Raw genomic sequence first — 26,484 nt, 5'->3', positions numbered from 1 at the left:
GTCGATTGATCACTTATTCATTATTGATTGTGTAAATACCTTTTCCTTTTGGGTGGATGTGTTCTGGGATTTGGGTAAAAAAAATTGGTAGACATTCCAATTAAAAGCCAATATATTTTGTATATATCTGATAACCCTCTCTTTCAGCCAATTGAATCTTATTTATAATTAACCTAATTATATTACTAGCTAAATATTATATTCATAAACCAAAAATGCTTTTTATTTCTTTTATAAATTTAGATTTGAATACATATTTGTAAACAGTAAATTCCTTGACCCCCTCTTTAAACAAGAAAGTATGTTGATTGTTAACGGTCTTAAAGTACTTAAGATTTATATAAAAATAACGCATTTCTAATGAGGATTTTATTTTATTGTCTTTTTTATTTTATATGTTATGCTATTGGAACAAGATTCCTTAAATAATGTGTAATTCCTCTGGCTTAATACTGGTTATTGTTGTATTAATGTTAAAGAATATTTTGGTAATATGTTCATAAGTGTACTGTTATGTTTACTGTATACTGTTAAATAATAATAAAAAACTTGTCCAAATGCTAGCTTGGGTTTAGTTTATCTTCTGGGGAGATTTACTATGTAAAGAAAAGTAAATAAACATTAAACAAAGTGGCTGCACAGCAACAGCGTGTGAAGGTGTCAATCAATACCAGCCTAGCCAACTAGTTCACAGCTAGATACTGACTAAAACCCAAATAACTCATACACCATTATTACTATTATTATTATGAAAGATATACAATAAAGACTTGTGCACTGTGTGCAGTACACTAACTATACGACAGACATTACAGCTGTGAGTTAATATCCCAGCTCAACAACACCGGAAGCTTAGTCACTAGTGTTAGCTGCTATGCTAATTGCAGTGATCTTTAAAAGCACTCTGTAAATATAACTCTATCTTATTAATATTGTAGCTCTCAGTATGGTTGTGGATAAATTCAGATGTTTAAAGCGGCCAGATTTCTTGTTTCTGGGTGCTTTACTTTCTCATCACTTCTGAGGTAAACTGTTATCATCATGGCGTATCACCACCAAGCGGTGAATAAATATGTAATTTTTTAATAGTGACCGAATATATGTGTCCTTGTTATTTTAAAATAAAAATAGACAAATATGTTTACACAAATAAGCACAAAGTCAAAGGAAAAGAGCACTTATTCATCATAACACACACAAAATGAGTCTCACTACGCATGCGCCGATTCACGAACCTGACCGATGTCTTACGGTGGTTCGTGAATTTGCGTAGGGTGCGCAAAGTGCGTTCGTACTTTACGTAGATATAATTTTACACTACCATTTCCATAAATTGCCCCCATTTCTGTATGTGCAAAGCAAAGTATTCAAAAGTATTGCATTCTCTCACTCACCGCTACGTGTTCGGTCTCTCAGTCCCGCTCTGTCACGTGACGGTACCACAACACAGCACAGCAGAGCAGGAGGGGAGGGGCGAGATGAGCATGTGAGAGGTGAGAGGAGCTGCTACTGTCTGTACACACATGATCTCTACTCTCTTATAAAACAAGAGAAACCTGCTGAATGTAGCGGAGAAAAAGTTAAACTTAAGTATCGATCCCATCACGCTAGTATCGATTCGATTCCAATACCAAGCTTGGTATCGATATTTGAATCTAAACGCCCACCCCCAGCATAATGCAGCTCGACGGTTATTTACTCTTAGAAATGTAGTGGAGGAGAAACTGAGGTAAGACAGTTTTATTTGTTTATGTATTTACGTCGGTTTAATCTAAAACGTTTTATATTTATTATGTGTTATATTTATTATAATAAAACTTTCTGTAGAATATAAATATATGTTTAGGTTGTTTTAGTAAACACTATGTACAAAAAATGTATCTTCAACTGAATGAACTTGTTAGAGGTGTTAATGCAACAGGTGAAGAAAATGTTGTATTTTTTTTTTCATGCCATGTTGTGTTTTTAAAAAGTGCTAAAAGGGTTAAAATCCAGTTGTGTCTTTTTAAGAGATGTGTTAATTTACAGTGTATAGCATATATAGTACACATTGATTATTGAACAGTCTGTCCTTATACAGATTGTCAAGTATTATCTAGTAATCCGGTAATATTGCAAGTTCTATAACAGTGCCATCGTTTATGATTTACACTTGTAGACATTACAGCATTCTTCTGCATGATCAAATTTTTTAAAATTTCCTAGCATACGAGTTCTGCAATACAGGAGAGATTAAAATTATCATGGCAACCCTTTACTTTTCCTCTCCGTGTGGTAAAACGACTTAAAACCGATGAGGATAAGTTACCACAAACTTTGAAGATTGGAACCAGGGTGACCAGGCTAAGGTTGATGTCAACAGAAATGAGACCACAAGAGGAAAGAGACCACTCTGTGCAGGTTAGTGTCCTTTCAGCCCTCTCAACGTGACCACCTGCAGCTTCGAGATAAATTGAAGACAGACATTAAGGAGAAATCAAAGCCTCTATGAAGATTGTACCGGTCAAAGGTAAACCTATTTTTAATAGTGGGCAAACCCAGTTCCAAGTGAGACGAAAAATACAAATGAACACAGAAAGCAGTGATATGTAAACAGAGTTAATATTTAACATATTTATAAATAATATAAACATTGTTTATTGTTTATTTTTAAAAGTATATGTAATTTTTAATTTAATGCCTGCAACATACTGTGATGGAACTTTGCACAGGTAAACAGCTGAATATGTAACAATTAAAAGACTAAGATGTTTACCAGCAAGAATAAGTATAGGTTTAACAAAACTCCAGAGAAACTTCTGTGTTTAAAAAGACAAGTCAAAAATCAATTTTAATTGACTAATTGTGGATCCTTCATGACATCCTAATAAAAGAAATATTTTAAATGTAAAATAATGAGCTATTTAATGCTTTACCCTAACAAATGTATTGATATTTAGAAAAACACAATTTCTAGTGTTATGCCTAGTGTTAATAAAGACTTGTTAAAAGGAAACAGTACTAAACATGTCCCTGTCCTAACTTTTTAAGAAGTGTTGCAGCCATCAAATTTATTAGTTTAAATATTAATTGTCTTGCTTTTGTCCCTTAAATTATTAAATATTAATTGTACTTTTGTCCCTTAAATTAAATACAGAATAGGTTTGCAAGTCATTACCTGCTGTTTTTCTAGAAATACTTTTTATTAAAAAGTGCATAACCATTAATTGTACTGTTTTGCTTATTTCACTAGTTTATATTTTTGGGTTTGTGTTGTTTTTAATGGCTTTAGTTAAAATGCACTTGGGAATAAAAATGCTGTATCAAAGAGCAGGGAATGTCTTCTTCCGCATACGGTCCAACTCAGCGGTCAGTGTGACTAGCTCCCTAGTTTGAGCTTTTGCCAAATCCATGAGCTTCTTTCTCTCTAGGATTTCTTGGTAGTGTTCTCTAACATCATGCTCTTGATCCTCCTCCATTGCTGAAAAATACAAGAAAATTTGCTAAATTGATGTAACTTAGATTTGTCTTAGAGAAATCCGCTACATTTGTAATGTATGGCCTATTACTACAGTTATCTCAACACATGTCTTTGTAAAGACAACAAACTTTAATATGATTATATATCTTGAGACAAACAGATTTTAACATGAATGTAATGTGATTTTTCATTGTCTGTGTCATGCTTAGATCTGTATTGAATTACGTATTTATTTTACTATTACAGCTTGTCATGTGCCAATCCATTGTAGGCAGCTTATATACCAGCCAATTTGTAAAAAGCCAATCAATCCACCTTTTGCATGTTTTTGGAAGGTGGGTTAACGGAAATTCCAAACGAACATTGTCAGTGACTGGAGGCAAGATTTCAACTCATGGTGCTGTGTGGCATCCACCTTTCCTGTTAGACCACCATACTGCTATTAAATAGCAATGTTAATTAATTATAACTTTTCACTTACTGCTTTATCCTAGTCAGGATCAGGGGTGTAATACAGTGCAAAAAGAGGTATGACATTTATATTACTATTTAAGCAATATAAATTCTTCCATCTTTTGACTAACTGAAATATTTAAGGCTTTTTATATTATATTATATAATTTTTATAGGCTTTTTGGTAACCTCACACCAACACCTTATCTTGCATATTTGTAAATACGTGTTTCTATATATCAAATCTTGGATATTAAACATGTTATATAAAATACCTGTGGCCTCATAGATGTTTTTTCTTTCTGCAACAGCCACTTGCATGCTGGTCAGCTGCAGGTCTAGAGCTGCAGTTTTGTCTCTCTTCAGTTCAGCCTGTCTATTTAGCTGCTTTATAAGTTTTTTATAGTTTTCTATATGTTTCTCATGAGTCTTATTAGAAAGAAAATCACACAACATTAATTTCAGTAAGGATAATGCAGTATTAAAAACAATTTCAGTAAGAATAATGCAGTATTTAAAACATGACACTTATTTGAAGGAACCGCTCTTTTTACCTGCTCCTGTAAAGATAATGTTTTCTCTAGAGAGGATACCTTCCTCGACATCCTGTTGTCATGGTCTGTCTCACTCAGGTACTAGAAAAAGAAGATAAAGAACGCTTAGGGTTTATATATTAATTTGTTATATACTGTATATATTCTATATATTGTTAGAAAGTAAAATTTATTGTTCATTCAATTATAGCATGTAGGCCCTGAAGCAGCAAAGTATTCCTATCACTGCATGTACACCACCATGTTTAACTGTAGGGAAAATGTTCTTACTGTATGAGGCTGTGTTAGCTTTACACTAGATGTAGCAGAACTTATATGTTGTCCATGAAGTGTAATAAATATGCTAAACTAAAAAAGAATACTTTTTTACAGCACTGTATAAATGTAATCCTGACTGTACCTCTTGAAGTTCCTGAGATACATGCAGCATCTGTATATCTCTGGCTTTGCTGTGGAGATCCTTAATCTGCATACTCATTCTTTTATGCCCCCATTCCTGCTGTATAATTCCTTTACGGAAGTCTTTGCACTCCTCCATAATGGCAATCTTCTGTTCTCCTAAAGTCTATACATGTTGCATTATTTTAAATCATTTTAACTGTAATGCACCATATAGTGTCTTAAAAAAAGACATGGCAATATTTAATGACACCAAAAATTTGTGGACACCCAACAGCCAAATGTCATGTTCACATTCATGAGAGGATAATAAAAACATAATATATTGATGCCATAACAACCTCCACTCTTCAAAAAAGGCTTTTCACCAAATTTGAAACTAAATTAGATGAAGAAATTAACAAAGATGGAACCACACAATTCTGTATTTGTATGAAGTAGATTTTTCTTTCTGGAATCATTGGACCAACCCAAACCATCATTAACATCATTCCTCTTTCACTAAGCATCATAACTGGGACTAAGTTAGTGAAATGTATTGTTCTCACTGCATCCACCAAAATTTGTCTGTCAGTCTGATTGCCAGATAGTTCAGTTTAGACATTTCCACTGCTTCATGGTCAATTGGCTGTATTATTTACTGTATACAACCCCAGCCAATGCATGGCATGAGGAATAGTGATCTAAAATTGTGTGTTACTGCTACACAAAAACCCCAATTTATTCATTTTACAGAATCAGGGCTGGCATTTGGCCATGTAGTAAAGATAATTAATTAATTAATCAATTAGTTTAAGTACCCTGATAGTGTTGTTAAGGTCTTCTACAACACTGCGGTGGACCAACAGTGACTCTGAGTAGTCTGTGATTAAGTCTTCAGTTTCCACCTCAACCTGCCCCTGCTTTATCAGAATTTGCACCATAGTGTCCAAACAGAATCTTGTCTTCTCTTCTCGCAGGCTAAAGAAAAATAAAAAGCCATGTAAGAAACTACAAGTTAAACATAAATGTAAGCATTATGTTTAACAAAATGTTTAACAATAGCTATACAGAAAATATCTGTATTACTTTGCTATTTTATATTTGTATGAAACTCTACAGCACAAGGACAAAGTATTGTTATTACGAAGCACACCTAGGGGCGACTGTTCCATTAATGGGGAAACATCGACCAACATGTGAGTATAAGATTGAATCAGGTGGTTATAAGCCAGGATTCATATGTTTATTTAAAATTTTCCCTGGCTCTTCATATAACACAAATACCGTAGAGACCTTACGTCTTCTTACCCGTTAAGTTCATCCATGAGATGTTTCATTTCCATTTGTGCATTCTCATTCTCATCCATTCTCTTCTGCAGAAAAGCTTGCATCTCTGCTAAAGTCAGTGCCTTTATTTTTACCTACAACCAAAAGGAAAACCTTTTCAAAACATGAGCTGGGCAAGGTTATATAAAATATGTACATACTGAAACTCACTTCAGTGTTTAATTAATTTGGTAAATAATTAAGGAATATGTCATTTGAAGTGGGTAGAGTTACAAACATTTGTTTTTCTTCCTAAGGTTCTGGACATCTTGTTATAATACATGACCTGTATTTGTTGTAGAATTCAAGGGGTTTTGAAAGATGTGTGCTTTGTAAGGGTTTCTTTTCTCGCACCTGCTGCTCACTTTCCACTTTAATTCTTCTGGCCAGGCAGAATCGATCCCAGACGTCTTGGTCCACACCCTCTGGCATGTTCTCTGGAGCATCTAACTCCTCCATGGCCTTCATCATCTGTGAGAGTCCTTCTGCTGCTGCTCGTCCCAACACAGGCTCAGTAGATGGACTTATGTAATCTGTCTGGGTCCTTATTCTTTGCACCCTAAAAACAACACCCAGACTTGTGACTCTGGATTTAATCAGTTAGGCTACTGTAGGTCAAAAAATAATACAATAAATATATACAATCTGAAGTGACGTCACACAAGACCAAAAAGCTTGTAATGTAGAAGTTCTATTAAAATACTTTACAATGATTTAAGATATTTTAGAGTACCTGGGTCTACGCTTGTAAAGCTTGTACAGTTGGTCAACAATATGCCCAGAAACATCAAAGAAATCTTTGCGAAATCCTTTGTCTAAAAGCTTAAAAAAGAAAAAAAAATTAACATGGTACCAGACACACTGCAGTAAGTTACAGCATTATGGTTGTTGTAGTAGCATTGATAAACATACTTTATCCTCAGCTACTGTGTTATCATACATTTCTCGAAATGCCTCAACATCATCTTTGTGTTTTTTCACAGCATCACCAGCTTTATTCTGCCAACAGAAAACATTCTTTAGGACATGTTAACATTTTTTAGGGCCTACCTAATTACCGTTGTGCATGAACAAACACAGGTTTGTTCATGCACAATTTTTCTTTCCTCAGCAGTACAACAAATACTCAAAGCTATGAGGATTACACATCTTGCACTTCATGGCCCACATCATTTAACAGAACTGAAAAATTACAAACAAGAAACACTAACAACGATATCCGAACCAGTACCTTCCGGGTTCTTGCCTTCTCCAGTCTGTAGTTGAGTTCTTTTTCTCTGTTTACAATGTCCTCCTCAATTATTAAGGAATAAGCAAGATTTGTAATCTTTAACTCTTCCTAAGGTGAAACGTATAATTAAATGTTACTATCCATTAGTTTAACCAATTAGAAATTGTAGGCCGTATAAAACTGATATGAATGATTAATTAAAAATATTAGTGTTATATAATAAGCAAAAGTAAACTTTTATTAACTTACCTGGTATATAACCATCTCTGTTTTCACCTTTCGTTCAAACAGTTTATTAAGTGTTTCATCAAAGGTCTGGGTGGCATCTTTAATAGATGTATAAAGTTTTTTCATCTCTGCTTCCAGCGTCTGGACATAAAAGACAAACAGTCAAATATAACAACATTTTTATACATGCACATTTATTTATATGAGGACACCACATTTGTATGGCCATAAAGAATTCTGCCCATTAAAAAAGGATTTCATTTAATTTTGATTATTCACTGTATCCTGGTCAGGGTTGCAGCAGGGCACAAAGAAAAGAGTGAGCACAAGACAGCAATACCTTGAACAGGGTGCCAATCCATTGCAGGGTTTTGGCCATCACCCTTCTTTCAGACATAGGCAATTATGTCTGTGTAAATTTTGTGATGATGATGATAGCATAAAAAAAAAGAAGATGCCCTTGTCTGTGTGCTCCTAGTGCTGGTCCCAACCAGGATAGGGCATCCGACATAAAACTCGATTAAAATTAGTCATGCAGACCGGAATGAGTCACTGCGGCAAATCCTGAAAATATGAGAGCAGCTGAAAAAATTAAAATGTCTCTTCAGATGTATTGTATAAAAATTGTATCTAGTTTTGTCATTTATGATCTTTATATCATAGTGGATGACAACAAAAATTACATTAAAAAATTTAAAAAATGAATACTGGATAAATAAATAAATAAATAGTTGATTATGGGTCCTAGTGTTGTGCCCTTTGCACCTTTATATATTTATCTTTTTCTTCACTGAGCTCCTTTGCTTTTTTCTCATACTCTTGGTAGCTTCTTCTCTCCTCGTCAGTCCACTGCAGCTCAGGCTTGATCATAAATTCAGGCAATGGCACTTCCTTTAAGTAAAAGCAATGCACAAGTCAAGTGATGTATTAAACAATGCTGGATAAATGCATTGTTAATGTTTTGTATTAAATGAACTGGAGAACTATACCATTCTTAGGATGTCCTCTTTTTTGACCACAAGTACTCCATTCATCATATCATCCAGAGCTCTCTCTCTGATATTGTCACCCTAGAGACAAAATAAAAGCCATCAAAACATATTGAATGAGACACAAACATCAACACAAGCCAAACAGTGCTGTCATGTGTAAAATACAAGGGTGGACAAAAAATGGAAACAACACAAGCAAGACACTTAACTCTGAAGTGAATTAATAAATCATCATTAGAAACACAGCTACACAGGTGAGGTTTATAAGGTTTGCCAATTAACAAGGTGTAAAAGAGCCTAGAAAAACATAAGAGGTTTGACAGTTTGCATGTTCAATTGTAAGATTTTAAAGTAAACAAGGCAATAAACCGACTAGACATGGTAGCACAGTGGGTAGTGCTGTCTCCTCACAGCAAGAAGGACCTGAGTTCTATTCTGTGGCTGAGTGGCCAGGGTTCTTTCTATGTGGAGTTTGTATGTTCTCCCAGTGTCCATGTGGGTTTCCCGCGGATACTCCGATTTCCTCTGTCCAAAGACATGCAGTCAGGCCAACTGGAGCTACTAAAACTAAAAAAGTGTGAGTGTCCCTGTGATCGACTGGTGACCTACCCAGGGGTTTTTTTGCCTTTCACCCAATAAATCTCCCTTTAAAGATCTAAAAGATTTATCTCTTAAAAATGGTCCTAACAAACTATACAAGACTTGTATGAGATGGTTTGCTTCACACTAGGGGAAACATGTGAAATACTATGAATAAAAGACATGATATGGTGTAATTAGGTTACTTTATACCTTGGCTGCAAGACGCTTCTGCTCCTCTGTGTTTCTCTGCTCTTCCTCTATATGTCTTTGCTCAGGTGTCAAGTATTTCTGTGCAGTGATCTGAAACACATATAAACTGTGTCAGGACATAAAGAAAAAATGAAGTCTTCAAGTATCACTTACACTAGTACTTCCAAATTTCCCACCCCTAATAAAACATGCTTCCCCATCCATAAATTAAGAACTACTTTAAGAACCTTGGTGCAAATAAGCTTTTGTTGTAGTTAGGAAGCTAAGATACTACTAGCTTGTGTTGTTACCTCTAAATCCATAACGGTAAGGGCTCGTTCTGGTCTCTCACTGTCTGTTAAACTGGGCTCCCACAGTTTCTCTTGCATCTCCAGCTCTGTTAAAATCTCTGTGATGCGCTTGTTCTTGTCCCTCACACGGCTGATCTCTTGTTCCTTCTGCTTGTACACAGTCTCAAACCCGGAGTTGAAAGCTGTTTTTACTTTGTAGATAACATCCTAGAAATTCATTTAAAGCCATTCAAGTTAAAACAGCATATTATCTAAAACAGGACAGTGACAAAGTGTCTTGAATAAGGTCCAGTCAGAGCGATTGAGGTGGTCCTGAAGCTGTTCAGATGCTCACCTGGCCACACTTGTATAACGATGACTTTGGCTGGGTTTATAATGTGGAGGAGGAGATACGTTAAACCCATGATTAATGTCACTATAAACATGGTCAAGAATGTTTTTTTCTCTTGTGAGGCACTGGATAGATATTTAGACTGATAGAATTTGGGATGGACAGTCTTTGGGCTTGCTTTGTTAAAATCGCCTTCTATTACAAACACTTCATTCTTGTGGGCACTGGTTACTAAACATCACAGGTTGTCGCAGGATTATCGGTTAAGCCATGTCTTCATAATAGTCAGTCTTGGACACAGCAGTCTTGGATGTTTTTCTGTGTGGACACAGAAGGCTCCAGCTCTTTAATTTTGTTGGACAGTGATCCTACATTTAAGACAAAAAAAACCTGGCAGTGGGAGTTTGTGAGGGGTATGTAGACTCAGTAAACCCTGCTCGTAGTAAGCAAACTCCAGGTTAAAAATCAGTTTAAATGTTGTCTGTTTTCGATACCCTCTTTTGTTTTCAGTCTGTGTGAATAAACTGACTACTGTGTCCTCTTTGCTGGCTGACATTGACTTGCTACACTAATATTTTGGATCGTTGTCTTGTTGCTGAAAACACCCAAATTCCTAGAATTCCTTTTTGTCACAGATAAACTGTAAATAATATATGTTCCTTTTTCCATTAAACAACATTATGGGACAAACTTTTGAACTCAACTGTATCCTTTGATTAAAATGTTAAATTATTTTAACTTGTCCATAAATGCAGACCTAGTAAGCGTATCACCTGTAGCAGGATGATTTGGTTAATCTTCTGCTCTCTCGCATGCAGGTTGAACTGGCTGTATAAGTACAAGTTGGAACCTCCAGTTTGAGCACTCAGACTTCCTGATAAGGATACGCTTTCTGCCTCATGTCCCTCCTCATCCTCCTCTCTCTCCCTCTCTAATGGTGCTTTGCTTCTATTCTCCAAAATGCCTTTCTGGAGCTTGCATACAGCAGAATAAAGAAAATAAATGATAAACTGTATGATAAAAGGCAAATCAGCAAATTGTAACTGTTTGTGTTAACTTACACTAGAGTTGGCCAGTTCAATCTTTCGATTGGTCTCCACCCTGTGAAGCTCATCTAGTTCCTCTGCAGTGCGTTCCTTCATAGGGTAGTTATGCACTTCATAATCTGAGTGAAAGGCCTGAAAGGCAGGAAATATTAACACACTTAACCATTCACTCACTTAAATACAGTCCTGGGCAGTAATGGAGCACTTTTTGCATGTCTTAGGAGGAAGAAGTTTAGAAGGTAGAAGTTTATTTACCTTGATGGCTTTTTCTTTGACTTTCATGGAATCCCAACACTCTTTCCTAAGAATGTCCCGCAGATAGCATTTGGCCAGATTCTCCATCTCAATCTCATTTCGCACCTTATATATTTAATATGTTTTAATACATTTTAATACATGAAATACATTTTACAGATACCAATTCCTCCACAATTACTGGCACCTCTAGTAAAGATGAGTAAAAAGGGTAATAAATAATTAGCTTAATCACACACTAAAAAAGAACAATCCAAATATTAACACAAATTTATTGTGGGGAAAAATCTGTCATCAAAAAATAATTACTTATAACTATGAGGTGACAGAAGTTAAATTCTCTTAGTCATTCTCGAACATGGAAAATACCAGAGAGCACAAAAAGCAATTGATTTTGGATTGAAAAAAAATTGGATTGACCTTATTTTCCCCTGAAATATAACAATTAGGGTAATCATGACAAACTTTACTGGGCAAGGCCACAAGTTTGTTCTGCCCCAACTTACACTGTGGCTAATAGTAAAACAGGCAAACAAAATCCTCAAGGATAACTGTTGGAAAATTACCAATCTCCAGAACTCCTTTTAGAAGCCATCTCCATGCCACAGATTATTTGGAAGGCTTGCCAGGAAAAAAAGCCTTTCCTGTCATCTAACCACCAACGTACATGTATGTAGTTTGCTAAACAATATTGTGACTTGTGTTTTAATTTAACATACATTTAAGGTATGTGTAAAAAGATAAGAACCTGGTGGCCAAATTATGGAGGAGGATTTGTCATGCTGTGTGGCTGTTTTATCATCTAGGCAACATGAAATTCATGAAATCACAGAACACAATTGTTTTTAGAATATAAATGAGCTGACAGTCCACGAAGAATATTAATAATCATGTTTAAACTTTCACTTGTTACCCTTGTGATCTCCTGCTGCCCCTCAGCTTGTAGTCTCTGCTGCTCCTCTGTGTCCAGATTAAACTCCTGCTGCTCCAGCTTCTCGATCTCTGGCAGGTTCTCATTCTCCTGCATCATAGTCTGAATCTGGTAACAGGGAGAGATGAGATATGATTTATGAATCTATTTTAGAAGTTAGTACATGTCACGACAGCTGAAACATTTGTTTAATACAAATAGCATATGAATTTATTTTCAATATTAAAACCAGATTCAGAATCAACAGATTTTTACAGGCCTGTTAACACCAACTGGCAAATGTATTATTTTTAAAATTGGTCGACTTGCCAAATGCATATTTTATTATATTTATCATTTTACTTAATTAGGCAAGTGATTTCATGAAAAACAATAGACACTTTGGCCTAATAAAAGCAAATATTGTTCTCTATATCTATCTATTGTCCATCTATTAATTTACTCAAACATTCATCTTCAGTAACCAATTCCTTCTGAGCTGGTTACCGAGTGATCCAAAGCCTATCCTGAAACACTGGGTGTATGTCAGTAATACACCCTGAATAGGGCAGTAATCCATCACAGGGCACCACATCTCATGCTATCACTTACTCCAACCCACCTTCTGCATGTTTTTTTGCAATGTGGAAGTACAGTACCCAGAAGCACGCCATGCAAACTTAGAAGAAACATACCCAACTCCTTACAGATAGGAGGCGAGGTTCAAACCCCAGTCACCAGAATCCTGGTGCTGTGCATCCTCCAAAAATCTAATAAAAACTGGACAAAAAAATTACCTGTGCACTAATTGGTATGAAAATATATGATCAGTGGGGTTCTACTAATAAGGTATAAAAATCTGAAAGATATTTATGAATGGATAATCATAATCATAATGAGAATGCCAGTGTTTTCTCAGTTACACTTCATCATAATATCATCCAGGTAATTATATTCAAGTATTTATAGCAATAGCATTGCTGTATACTCTGTATATAATTCTTACTGTGTCAGTCAGTTGTTTCAGGCTCTCCTTAATGCTCTTCCGGGTCTCTGCAAACTGCTGGCTCTCCTGTTTGAGTACCTGTGAAAAAAGCAACGTTGTGGGTAAGGCAAAAACAAAGTCATTCTGGTATTACCTGCATTTATGTAAATAGATAACATGAGGAAATCTTAAATGCAATTGATGAATTGCCCTCTCTGGTTATGATCTGAGAGAAATTTTTATTATTAATGGGGCAATTTATTAATAAGGGTTTTTATATGAGTATTCATTCACATGTTTGATGTCAAGTTTTGTTTTACAAAATGTGATTTACTCAAGTTTCTTTTGCATATAATCATGCTTTATTTAATGATCTAATTTAGAGAAACAAATATTCAGAAACAAAGGGATTTTACAGCATTATACTTTTAATTAACTTTGAACAGCAGAAACTTACTTCCTCTAGCTTATGATCCAGCCATGTGGAACAGCATTGAGTTGCAGGAAGCAGGCTGGTGTCGCTCTTATCCTTGTCAGGCATGTTATTTATTTCACTGATCTGCATTTAAAAATAGTTCAGTGCCAAAAAAGTCAACTAATACTACAGTGGGATTAAGAAGCAAGTGTATGGTGCAGCACGAAGTGAAGAATCAGACAATGGTGACCACAGACTGTTGAGCAGCTGAAGTCACATATTAAGTTACTTTAGTCTTGGCAGTAAGAATATCTTAGCAAGGAACAATAATCAATTGTCACCATCATTGTTTAAAGAGAACAATAGTTGTCATGTCATGAACAATTATTAATGAAATGACTAACATGAACATGAAGTATTGACAATCTCTCAGTCAGTGATTATACAAAAATCAATCCCAGTGTAATAAAGTACCTCTTCTTTGTGTGACAGTGCCGATTCCACTGGTGACTTTGCTTGTGGTTTCCAGTCAGTCATGTTACTGAGGACTGAATTCTCATAAGATGTTATGGCCTCAAGGGAGGCCACCAAAGACAGGCTACTCTCAGTAGCTGTGTTCACTATGTCATGTCCACCTGTTTTTAACCTGTTGAAATAATAGATTGCACTGTTGATGGAAAATAGTTTATATAATTTATCATTCATTGTGTTTTGGAAACAATGCAAGATATGAAATTAAGATCTAACATCAGTCTGGAGATTAAGTAGGATACATTTCACTTACAGGACCTCATACAATGACAACTTTGGATATGGCCTATAAAGGAAAACAGAAAAATGTCTACCTGAGTCTACTACAGACCAAAGAGCCATCTTGCAGGCCTGTGGTGATGAGTGTCTGACTGTCAGGAGTAAAAGACACAGAGCGAACTCCTCCCAACCAGCAAGAGTGGCACTGCATTTGCACACATCTCTCCTGTATAAATCAGATCAGCACAAGATAACCAGCACTAGTTTAGCTCACTGCATTTAGTACCATCCTGAACAACGTAAATACTTTTTAAATTAAATTTAAATCACGTTACCATTGTGGAAATATTACGTATACGAAGTAGCCCGTCTCTGCCTACAGAAGCCAGCCAGGACTGATTGAGTGAGAGAAGCACTGATGCAGGACCAAGAGAATGACCCTCTACCTCTTTGTCTAGACTCAGTAGAACTGCTTCCTCTATGCTGTGTGATTTATCCACAGTCTGCAAATCAGATGATAAATGTTTGTGTTAACCTCAAGTGTTTGTTTTTTTCCAAAAGGCTTAAGAGATGCTATACATACACACCTCTGGAAGTTGAAATCTCTGCAGAACTTTCCTCTCGTGACAATAACCAAATATATTTTTGGTTCCCAGAACACATGAAGAAAGTACATGTGGCAGCTTATAAACGCAGGTTTGAACGATATATTTGTGTAGACAGCCACGATGGTCAACAAAATCTCTAGTACCTAAAAATATAACACATTCAGTATGACAAAACCTGCAGCACAAATATCCAACACAAATTTTTCAGCTTCAAATTCAGACTTTTTATTTACCTAAGATCTGATGTACAGACAGTGAGAGCAGCACAAGCAGATTTTCTTTTTTGAGTTTTCCCTCTTTCCCATGATCCTTCTCAGTATTACAGAGCACTAGAACCTTTATCTGCTCCTTCTCTTTCTCAAACTGAGTGGACAGACTCACAGTGGTGCCCAATACCTCTGAAATAAATGACCAATTATTTATAGCAGTGATAGACTAACACTGGCAAGATCACTTCATTGATGCAATTGTAACTGTTACCTGTGTAACCAATAACCTCAAATGCTTTGGAAGGTCTTGCATGCAAAACAAATATCTGATACTCGGATGCTCCTGTGATCAAAAAATTGCCCCCTTGATCAAAACTGTTGAAAAAGAAAAGAAAATATATAAATTGATACAGTAAATATAAATCGGCCAATCAGACACTGTTGGCCCCTTGATCAATATACACTGCCTGGCCAAAAAAAAGGTCACACTCGTTGGACCGCCTTTAGCTTTATTTACGGCACGCATTCGCTGTGACATCGTTTCCACAAGCTTCTGCAATGTCACAACATTTATTTCTGTCCAAAGTTGCATTAATTTTTCCCCAAGAAAAATTGTATTGATCTTGTATTGATGATGTGAGATTTGGACCACTGCGCAAAGTCTTCTCCAGCACATCCCAAAGATTCTCAATGGGGTTCAGGTCTGGACTCTGTGGTGGCCAATCCATGTGTGAAAATGATGTCTCATGCTCCCTGAAGCACTCTTTCACAATTTGAGCCCAATGAATCCTGGCATTGTCATCTTGGAATATGTCCGTGCCATCAGGGAAGAAAAAATCCATTGATGGAATAACCTGGTCGTTCAGTATATTCAGGTAGTCAGCTGACCTCATTCTTTGAGCACATAACGTTGCTGAACCTAAACCTGACCAACTGCAGCAACCCCAGATCATAGCACGGCCCCCACAGGCTTGTACGGTAGGCACTAGGCATGATGGGTGCATCACTTCAGCCGCCTCTCTTCTTACCCTGATGCACCCATCACTCTGGAACAGGGTAAATCTGGACTCATCAGACCACATGACCTTCTTCCATTGCTCCAGAGTCCAATCTTTATGCTCCCTAGCAAATTGAAGCCATTTTTGCTGGTTAGCCTCACTGACAAGTGGTTTTCTTAAGGCTACACAGCTGTTTAGTCCCAATCCCTTGAATGCTCTTACTTTCACTATTAAACATATCCCTGAGTTCTACTGTAGTTTATCTACCATTTGATTTCACCAAACGTTTAAGTGATCGCCGATCATGATCATTCAAGATTTTTTTCCGACCACATTCCTTCCTCGAAGATGATGTTACCCCACTGTCCTTCCACTTTTTAATAATGTGTTGGACAGTTCTTAACCCGATTTTAGTAGTTTCAGCAATCTCCTTAGATGTTTTCTCTGCTTGATGCATGCCAATAAATTGACCCTTCTGAAACAGATTAACATCTTTTCCACGACCACAGGATGTGTCTTTCGACATGGTTGTTTAACAAATGAGAAGCTACTCACTGCATCAGTTAGGGTTAAATAACTTGTTGCCAGCTGAAACATAAACCCCCATGCAGTAATTATCCAATGGGAGGCTCTTACCTATTTGCTTAGTTAAATCCAGGTGGTGACCTTTTTTTTGGCCAGGCAGTGTATGTGTGTGTATATATATATATACAGTGTATCACAAAAGTGAGTACACCCCTCACATTTCTGCAGATATTTAAGTATATCTTTTCATGGGACAACACTGACAAAATGACACTTTGACACAATGAAAAGTAGTCTGTGTGCAGCTTATATAACAGTGTAAATTTATTCTTCCCTCAAAATAACTCAATATACAGCCATTAATGTCTAAACCACCGGCAACAAAAGTGAGTACACCCCATAGTGAAAGTTCCTGAAGTGTCAATATTTTGTGTGGCCACCATTATTTCCCAGAACTGCCTTAACTCTCCTGGGCATGGAGTTTACCAGAGCTTCACAGGTTGCCACTGGAATGCTTTTCCACTCCTCCATGACGACATCACGGAGCTGGCGGATATTCGAGACTTTGCGCTCCTCCACCTTCCGCTTGAGGATGCCCCAAAGATGTTCTATTGGGTTTAGGTCTGGAGACATGCTTGGCCAGTCCATCACCTTTACCCTCAGCCTCTTCAATAAAGCAGTGGTCGTCTTAGAGGTGTGTTTGGGGTCATTATCATGCTGGAACACTGCCCTGCGACCCAGTTTCCGGAGGGAGGGGATCATGCTCTGCTTCAGTATTTCACAGTACATATTGGAGTTCATGTGTCCCTCAATGAAATTTAACTCCCCAACACCTGCTGCACTCATGCAGCCCCAGACCATGGCATTCCCACCACCATGCTTGACTGTAGGCATGACACACTTATCTTTGTACTCCTCACCTGATTGCCGCCACACATGCTTGAGACCGTCTGAACCAAACAAATTAATCTTGGTCTCATCAGACCATAGGACATGGTTCCAGTAATCCATGTCCTTTGTTGACATGTCTTCAGCAAACTGTTTGCGGGCTTTCTTGTGTAGAGACTTCAGAAGAGGCTTCCTTCTGGGGTGACAGCCATGCAGACCAATTTGATGTAGTGTGCGGCGTATGGTCTGAGCACTGACAGGCTGACCCCCCACCTTTTCAATCTCTGCAGCAATGCTGACAGCACTCCTGCACCTATCTTTCAAAGACAGCAGTTGGATGTGACGCTGAGCACGTGCACTCAGCTTCTTTGGACGACCAACGCAAGGTCTGTTCTGAGTGGACCCTGCTCTTTTAAAACGCTGGATGATCTTGGCCACTGTGCTGCAGCTCAGTTTCAGGGTGTTGGCAATCTTCTTGTAGCCTTGGCCATCTTCATGTAGCGCAACAATTCGTCTTTTAAGATCCTCAGAGAGTTCTTTGCCATGAGGTGCCATGTTGGAACTTTCAGTGACCAGTATGAGAGAGTGTGAGAGCTGTACTACTAAATTGAACACACCTGCTCCCTATGCACACCTGAGACCTAGTAACACTAACAAATCACATGACATTTTGGAGGAACAATGACAAGCAGTGCTCAATTTGGACATTTAGGGGTGTAGTCTCTTAGGGGTGTACTCACTTTTGTTGCCGGTGGTTTAGACATTAATGGCTGTATATTGAGTTATTTTGAGGGAAGAATAAATTTACACTGTTATATAAGCTGCACACAGACTACTTTTCATTGTGTCAAAGTGTCATTTTGTCAGTGTTGTCCCATGAAAAGATATACTTAAATATCTGCAGAAATGTGAGGGGTGTACTCACTTTTGTGATACACTGTATATATATATATATATATATATATATATATATATATATATATATATATATATATATAATGTGTAACTAATCCATACAGTGTTAGTTATACTACAATAATAAGTCTACTATAATTACCACTCACGCTAAATGATCAACAGGTACATGGTACAGATGGACTTTGTGAACCAGTCGAGGTTGCTCCACCCTGCTCAGATCCACAAACAGAACATGACCCGTGACTGTACCCACAGCTACGTATTGAGCAATAGGGCAACACACCATGCTGCTCACCTGCATAAACATTAAAACAAATTGAAGCAAAATCCCACACTGAACACTACTATAATGACAGAGCGTAAACACAAATAGTAAAAATGGCAAAGACTAAAAACGTTACTTACTTTTGTCTTTAAAGTGATTGATGCAACACACAATCCCTCATCCAGAGACCATATCTGCAGCTCTCCAGACTCTCTGATTGACTAGAATCACACAAAGACAAACAGTAAACGTAAGCCCTAATTCCTAAGGGTTCCATGTGCAAAAACATAAAAAATGTAACACATGCAAAGGCTGATTCACCTACGACTTCTAAAGTCTTTAAATAAGCAAAACACATTGGAAAATACGTTAGTGAATCTAGAATGTAGTTTTGTGCAAATAAATGCTTAAAATAGATTCATTTTGCATCTGTAAAAGAGTATGATTGAACAGCAAGTAGTAATCTAATGCTTGTTAAGGTAAAAATGATACTTATTTAAGCAGTAGAACACGAGAGGGAGTGTGTTATCGCGAATAACATCACGGCTGTGATTTGGTCGCAGGCACGAGCCAAAGGCGAGTGCCGTAGATCATCACAGCCATGATGTTATTCGTGATAACACACGACCTCGAGTGTTCTATTGCTTTTATACAACAGTTTTTACAAAATAAAGAAGGAAAATAAATCAAAGAAGCCCTGAATTTCATAATAAATATGCTTTAATATTGACAATACGTTCCGCCAAAAAGTAGTTCCACAATGAATATAAAGTTTAACACTACAAAGCAGACATCCCAAAAGTTGCAAAAACTCATTTCAGGGAGGCAAGAACCTCAGAAGGGAAAAAATAAATACACACACCAAAGGATATGGGTGATAACAGAACTTTTAAGAGCTGCTAACTGGGCTATTAAGCTAACTTCGCGTTACAAACACATTAATGTTCCCTACATAGTGCACTAGATTATGTATCAGATCACAGATTTATGTTCCCTACATACACTCTAAAAAATAATATACTGGATCTACTTAAAAAAATTATGGTAACAATTTGCATGCATTTTTCTATGTAATCTCAACTAGAATGTTTTAAGTAAATGCAACAAGCCTCTCGCTGTTAAACTAACTTAACTAAATTAGGTCATATCAACATGAAAATCTTTATAACCATCACGCAAAATTAATCTGAACCTACTTAATTTTAATTTCATTGTTTTGTTCCACAAACACAAATAAATTAGGTTCCGCTGATATGAATATGCTGAATATTATTGTAATGTCGACACAATAGGAATCAGCTCTTTTACTGAATCATTGGACAGACACTTATTCATACACATATACATTCACACCACAAATGCACATGCTGATCCATTTCTCAGCATATCAACAAAGTTGAGTCAGTTTATCTGGACACAAGTTTGTTGTAGAGAACAACAAACTCTACAACAAACTTGTGTCCAGATGAACTGACTCAACTTGGTGAATTTGTGTACCCGGATTATCGAGCATACATCAAAGCATTTTTCAGCGTAGCCACACTGTTCCCAATGCTGGGCTGCACGGTCACGGTAGGTCTGGATACCACTGCCGCAAGTCCTTCTGGGTAAAGCTCCGCCCCTTCCCAGTATTTAAACATAATACATTCAGGCAACTCAGATATTTTAGTTGGCTCAACTCAAAATTGGTATGATGATGTACTAAAGCAAAATAATGCGTTGAAAAAGGTAAAAATTTTGAGTAATGTCTTTTTAAATTGCCCGAACTTAAAATTTTTAACAAATGTAACAAACTTATTTTTTTATGTTGAACTGACTTGTTATATTACGTTTAATTTACTAATGTGCTGAATAATTTTTTAGAGTGTAGTGCACTAGATAGTGAATTAGACAATTGGTTATGTTCCCCACACAGTGCGCTAGATTGTATATCAGATAACGCATTCATGTTCACTACATAGTGCACTAGACAATATATTAAACAATTGATTTATGTTCCCTACACAGTGCGCTAGATTGTATATCAGATAACGGATTTAAAACGCGATCGGGAAAAAAGTCTGTGTCGCCTGCGTGCGCTTTTGTGTGCATGAAGCTTGTCGTTACTGGCAACGCGTCAGCGGAGTAATACAGTTGTGGTGTGAAAAGACCGTGCTGTTATCACGAATATCAGCATGGTTAGAACGCTTCTCAACCAATCAGATTGTAAGGTCGGAACTAACTGTTGTATAATGTTCAATATTAACACATAACTATTGTTAAAAAGAGAAAAAGATTTGTGGTGTATTAGTTCTCATCTGTAAAATTACTTTGCTACTGATACTGGTTCAAATAGCACTGCCAATCTACCACTGACCGTAACCCTCAGTATCTTAGACTGTATCCTGTCTTAATTATAATTCACTTTGGATAAAACCACCCGCCAAATATCTAAATGTTTTTACAGTATTTCTCACAGTTAAGTGAGAATAAATAGCACAAAACTTAAATACAATTAAACAAAACACAAGTTACTCAATTAAACAACCAAATTAGTACTCATTATTTATGACCGTAGGCCGTCAAGAAAGGCAGCATAATGTCTCTAAAAATGTCAAGCATTATGTATAAAAAATTATGTATACTTTACCACACAGAGGTTGTTGTCTGTGTGTAGTGGAGCAGCAGTGACAAAGTCTCCACACAGCATGTCCATGATTTTAACAACCTTATCTGTGAGCCCTGGTTTATATTTGTATATGCTTCCCTACAAAATAACAAAAAAACATAGAACAGGCTTTAAAAATCCAATCTAACTTTATATTAAATGAATCAATGATGACATACAAAGCACATACAAGAACTGTTTATCCAAACTGATATTACATTTACATTTTCAGCATTTAGCAGACGCCTTTATCCAAAGCGACTTAGAGTACTATTACAGTGTACAATCTGAGCATTTGAGGGTTAAGGGCCTTGCTGAGGGGCCTAACAGCAGCAACCTGGCAGTGGTGGGGCTTGAACCAGCGACCTTATGGTTACTAGTCCAGTACCCTAACCACTAGGCTACGGCTTGCTGTATGATGGTTTCAAATAATCTGGCACATAAATTAGATGTATGATGGGGTTTGCAAGGATACAACGATGCTGAAAACATCCAACACTTACACTGGTAGAGAACAGCAGCAGGGTTTCTCTGTCAGGTGAACAGCACAATGTAGAAACTGGTTTCTCTAAAGCCAAAGTCTCAACCACTTCAACTTGGTTTCCTTTAATTTGTAGGTGTCGTAAAACACCATCCTGTAACAAAATAACATGAACAAGAAAAAAAAAATTGATCAGGAATGTGTTGAGTGCCCTTCTTTGTTACAGTATTATTTATGTAAAGTACATTTAGAGGTCCTAACTGTCACAGTCAAAAGAACTGGAATAAATAAAATAAACATGTTAGAAACTGTAGACCTTGTTGATCTCTGATGAGGTAATAATTTCACCATTAGAATTTTATTATATTATTATTGTTATCAGGGTCGTGATGGGTCTGGCATCACCTGGAAACACTGATTGCAAGACAGAAATACACCCTGGACAAGGCATCAGGGCACTGCATAGCACAACACACTCACCTGTTTCCTAATTCACACCCAGCGCTATTTTAGAGCATCAAATTTACCATCTGCATGCTTTTGGGTGGTCAGGAGAGGATGAAGTCAAATTCCTCTAGCTCCTAGATAGTGACTGGAGGTGAGGAGTGAACCTGGGCACTCAGGATTCTTTTGCTTTTGGCCACCTACCCTACGTGCTGTGCCACTGTGCTGCTTTGTGTCAAATTTAGAACAACAAATCAAGCACATTCTGTCTTTTGAATTTAACTGAAGATGTATGATAATAAGAGTCTGTAGTAAACTATGTGTAACACAGGTTGACAGTAAATTAGATAGTCATACGGTTCCTGTAGCAAACACTCCATTATTGTGCAGTGCCAAGCTCTGAAAGCTGCCCTCCCTCATCGCCAGGTGCTCTTTGTCATCTGTAAGACATGAGCAAAACCAACTTGGGTTTTTACATATGCTTAAAAAACTATAACAATGAAAATTAAAAATAGTTCTAGCTTATTTAAAACAAACATGCTTATTACCAGAGAGAGAGTCTTTATTCTGAGGATTGTACAGAACTGTGACAAGCATTGTTTCAGGGTTTACTGACAGTAAAAATCCTTCCCTGCTTCCTATATACAGGTCAGATGAAACTGACCAGCAGATGGCACATGGGCGCAGTCGTGGCTTCACACTCTTCTGAGGCTGGTAAAGCAGAAAATGGGTGTGGCACAGGTAGACAAAGTGTAAGCATTAACAGTTATATTTACAGCATTTAGCCAGACAATTTTATCTAAAGTGGTTTATTACTGTAACCAAATATAATCCAAGCCAGTTAGGGCTAAGGACCTTGTTTAAGGGCCCAGCAGTGGCCATGGCAGTGGCTGATTACTAGTTCAGTGCCTTAACTGTTGAGCATATTACTGCTCTTATGCAGCTTATCTAAGAAACAGATGGGGTCAAAATTGTACATACACTTGTCAGAGACATATCCAATAACAGTCTATTGATATCAAAGATGTAGTTTTTATTAGCAACTATAAATGACTACAGATAATGACTTCTTTGTGCCCATGTAAATAGAGCTAGTCTGACTGAACCATTAGAATAAAACACAGTCAATACATTGGTAAAGTTTAGGAAGCTTTGTAAAACTTGGATCAAAGACGGATTTTAGCGGTGGTGTGCCAGCGTGATATATAAGGCTTGACATACTGTATGTTCCTGCCTAAACTGTACATGATTAGTCAACGTGCTCATTGTTTGTGCTTTATTACACTACATTATAAGTAATTGATACTGATATCTTGTATGTATAATAAAGGAGAATGATTTTCAGAGCAGACACCCACTTATTAAGATACATTCAGAAAAAGAATACTACAGTTAATATGAAAGACATGTTTATAAGTAGTGATATTTAGTACCAGAAAGTTATCTGCTCTGTCATCAACCAGCCCTGCAATAGCTGAAGTGGGCATCTGAGGGCCATAGTACGTTAGCTTCCCATTGGTTACGTGAGAAGGGATGACCTCACGCTCCAAAATAGAGCCATCACTAACAGGGAGATCAATTACACTGCCGAAGAAATACAACAAAATACAAATACTTGGATTAATTACATAAATACTTTAAATAAAACAAATATGAATGGCATCTGCCTGTCCATAGACAACATGTACCTGGGTTTCATCAGATGGAAATCATTGCTTCTTTCAATATTCCAAACTGTGAGTGATTTTGCATTTATGGCACAGATTTGCTGCCAATTTGTTGAACTGAAAGCCAGGGTTATAATATCATCTTCAGCAAGAGGATGGCTGCAAACTGCTGCCCCAGTTTCCCAGTTCCTATAGGAGTACACAATAGCATAAAAACAAAAGGAAGTAAGTTATTAGTACTACATGTTTCTTCTTTTATAAATTTTTAAGATCTTCCTTTAAAGTCCCACGTGTCTAACCAATCAGATAAACTGTATTGGTTGCAGAGCTAATACTTCTTTAAAATCTATTTATATAAAAATACGTTCAAAATTCTAAAAAATATCTAATTTATTAACTAAAACATTTACACTGTGATTTAGGTACTTAAAATAAAAAATGGTAATTATGGTAACAGTTACATTAATCCCATCTTTGTGGAGTTTGCATAGATTTTGTTTAGCTGGGTCCTAAAAGTGCCCATTTAATTATGTGTTAATGTTTGAGGCATCAAAGTATCCAGCTACATCTGTCAGTGAGCTTCCACTTAAGAACACTGTTTCTCTTTTCTAATACTGTTTATCGCTGTTTACACTGTGATCATTTTTGAAAAAAGTTCTCCAGTGTTTGAGTATTTTGCGTCTTTGCAATACTGTTATTGCCTCAGGTTGCACTGAAATCACACACATCAAAATTGCCAGAGCTCTTTAATACATGATTATTAAATAGTAACATACCTGAATAAATATAGCATACATACAAACAACAGTTTTCTTACCATACTGTGATGGTGTAATCAGGTAAAGAGGAGCAACAAGCTAAATAAGGGCCAGCATTGCTCAGTGCCAGGGATGTGTATGCCAGTTTAGCTGTACCTGTCAAATAAACAATAAAGTGAAACCAACAAAAAAATTGATTTCTGTTAATAGTATTATGTATACAATTAAATAGATACAGTAATATAGTAACTATGAATAATTATCCAATCTTTGCAAAATATGCAATAATTATTGTTCATTAAGTTACAACATGTAATAGCCATAAAGTATATTACACAATTACTAAATATTAACAATATGATACACTATTTAGTTAGAACTGTTAGGTGTCAGTGCTTTAACAGCACAAGTAACTAGTTGAAGAAGTTGTTTTAAAACTGTGCCAAATATTTTACTTTCACTTAATTAAAATTGGTAGATTATAACTTGGAGTAGTAACAGAGTTAACTCAGTAATCCAGATTCAGACTGATTGCATTGAAACAAAAATAATGTGCACCTTTGAGCTCAGATCTCAGGGTAAGTTCAGGGTAGCTGTACACAAATATAGAGGGGGAAAGTTTCTGATCAGAAAAGGCAAGAGTTTTGCTGTGCCCGTTGGCTGTGAAGACCCCAATTCCACGACCAGGACCCTGAAGCACATCTCTCATTTTCGTTTCCACATTAAGAAAAATGATGTAATTTCCACAGGTGTAGCAGGCTGTTTTCTTATCCACAAACTCCACACTGCTGCTTGTGAAGCCTTGCACCCACCTTGTGTGATAAAAGAACAAAGAATAAATGAATAAATAAACGAATACACATCAAACCACTGACAACATAGAATTTTCATTTTAGTATTTATAAAAATACAAGTTTATCATGTCAGGATCTCACACCAGGATGTTGCCAATCATTTACTAATTCACCTGTTTATTGTGGGACACTAACTTGAATACTCACTCTTATTTTATTTTTATTTTTTGTAAGAGTGAATATTTTGCCCCTGTCCCAACTTTTTGGAGAGTGTTGCATCTGTCATATTCTAAATATGCTTCTATTTACAAAATATGATAAAGCTGATCAGTAAAAAATGGAAATTGTTTCTTTCTATTTTTGTCATTCAAAATAAAGATTCAGTACAATTAACAAATCACACATTATATTTACGTTGTACAAAACGTCTCAACTGTCCTGAAATTTGGGTTTTTATTGAACTGTATGAAACTGTGATGTTTCTTGTTTAGCTAGACATAAATTAATCCTTTAAAGTTAGCTGATTATCATTGCTGCAACAATTCAAACGTTTATCAACTAAAAATAACAAGGTGAGAACCCAGGAAAAAAGCTGGTGTTTTTAGTCACTTACTTTACTTCCAAACTATCCAAAACATCCATCGCCTAAACAAAGTCGCGTCCTACAGTGCGCACTATCTGGTTGTATGATTCCATGGCAACCGTAAGCCCACCTCCATTGTCACGTGGTGTTATTGTTTTATTTATTATTGTTACTATTCGACGCACAAAAATGTATTTTATATGATATAACTTGTAGTTGAACACATATGAAATAATGGTTCGTCAATTTGCGCAATTACTTAACAGATAAGTTTGCTCAATTCTACAAAATACGGAGTCG

General features: G+C 36.6%; 1 protein-coding gene and 1 long non-coding RNA gene across 2 annotated transcripts; one reads left to right on the top strand and one right to left on the bottom strand.

The window, feature by feature from the left end:
* Nucleotides 1-1,516: 1,516 nt before the first annotated feature.
* LOC134314864 (uncharacterized) lies at nt 1,517-6,947 on the top strand. Its single transcript, XR_010012429.1, has 3 exons — nt 1,517-1,729; nt 2,206-2,400; nt 6,565-6,947. It is a non-coding gene; the product is annotated as an uncharacterized LOC134314864 (long non-coding RNA).
* On the bottom strand, nt 2,599-26,274 carry cfap43 (cilia and flagella associated protein 43). The gene is made up of 38 exons (XM_062995650.1): nt 26,215-26,274; nt 25,366-25,619; nt 24,867-24,963; nt 24,071-24,238; nt 23,816-23,966; nt 22,931-23,093; nt 22,740-22,822; nt 21,961-22,092; nt 21,440-21,556; nt 18,951-19,031; nt 18,692-18,840; nt 15,488-15,591; nt 15,241-15,405; nt 14,987-15,150; nt 14,735-14,902; nt 14,495-14,625; nt 14,124-14,295; nt 13,692-13,793; nt 13,256-13,333; nt 12,253-12,378; nt 11,340-11,444; nt 11,100-11,216; nt 10,812-11,012; nt 9,708-9,914; nt 9,418-9,507; nt 8,623-8,703; nt 8,399-8,524; nt 7,655-7,774; nt 7,406-7,513; nt 7,087-7,173; nt 6,908-6,996; nt 6,529-6,733; nt 6,157-6,269; nt 5,667-5,826; nt 4,868-5,032; nt 4,468-4,548; nt 4,189-4,342; nt 2,599-3,460 (listed from the first exon to the last, which is right to left on the bottom strand). Exons 1-38 carry the CDS (start codon nt 26,241-26,243, stop codon nt 3,303-3,305), a joined length of 5,001 nt encoding a protein of 1,666 aa, XP_062851720.1. The 5' UTR covers nt 26,244-26,274; the 3' UTR covers nt 2,599-3,302.
* Nucleotides 26,275-26,484: the final 210 nt, after the last annotated feature.

Source organism: Trichomycterus rosablanca, chromosome 5, assembly GCF_030014385.1.
Source record: "Trichomycterus rosablanca isolate fTriRos1 chromosome 5, fTriRos1.hap1, whole genome shotgun sequence".
Taxonomy (NCBI): domain Eukaryota; kingdom Metazoa; phylum Chordata; class Actinopteri; order Siluriformes; family Trichomycteridae; genus Trichomycterus; species Trichomycterus rosablanca.
This window is presented reverse-complemented; position numbering and strand designations above follow the sequence as displayed.

Coding starts and splice junctions, on each gene's coding strand:
- cfap43 (XM_062995650.1), bottom strand. CDS start 26,243: ATGGATGTTTTGGATAGTTTGGAAGTAAA. Junction 8,525..8,622: donor AAGAGGACATCCTAAGAATG/GTATAGTTCTCC, acceptor TTTTACTTAAAG/GAAGTGCCATTGCCTGAATT. Junction 5,827..6,156: donor CTCATGGATGAACTTAACGG/GTAAGAAGACGT, acceptor ATTTTTCTTTAG/CCTGCGAGAAGAGAAGACAA.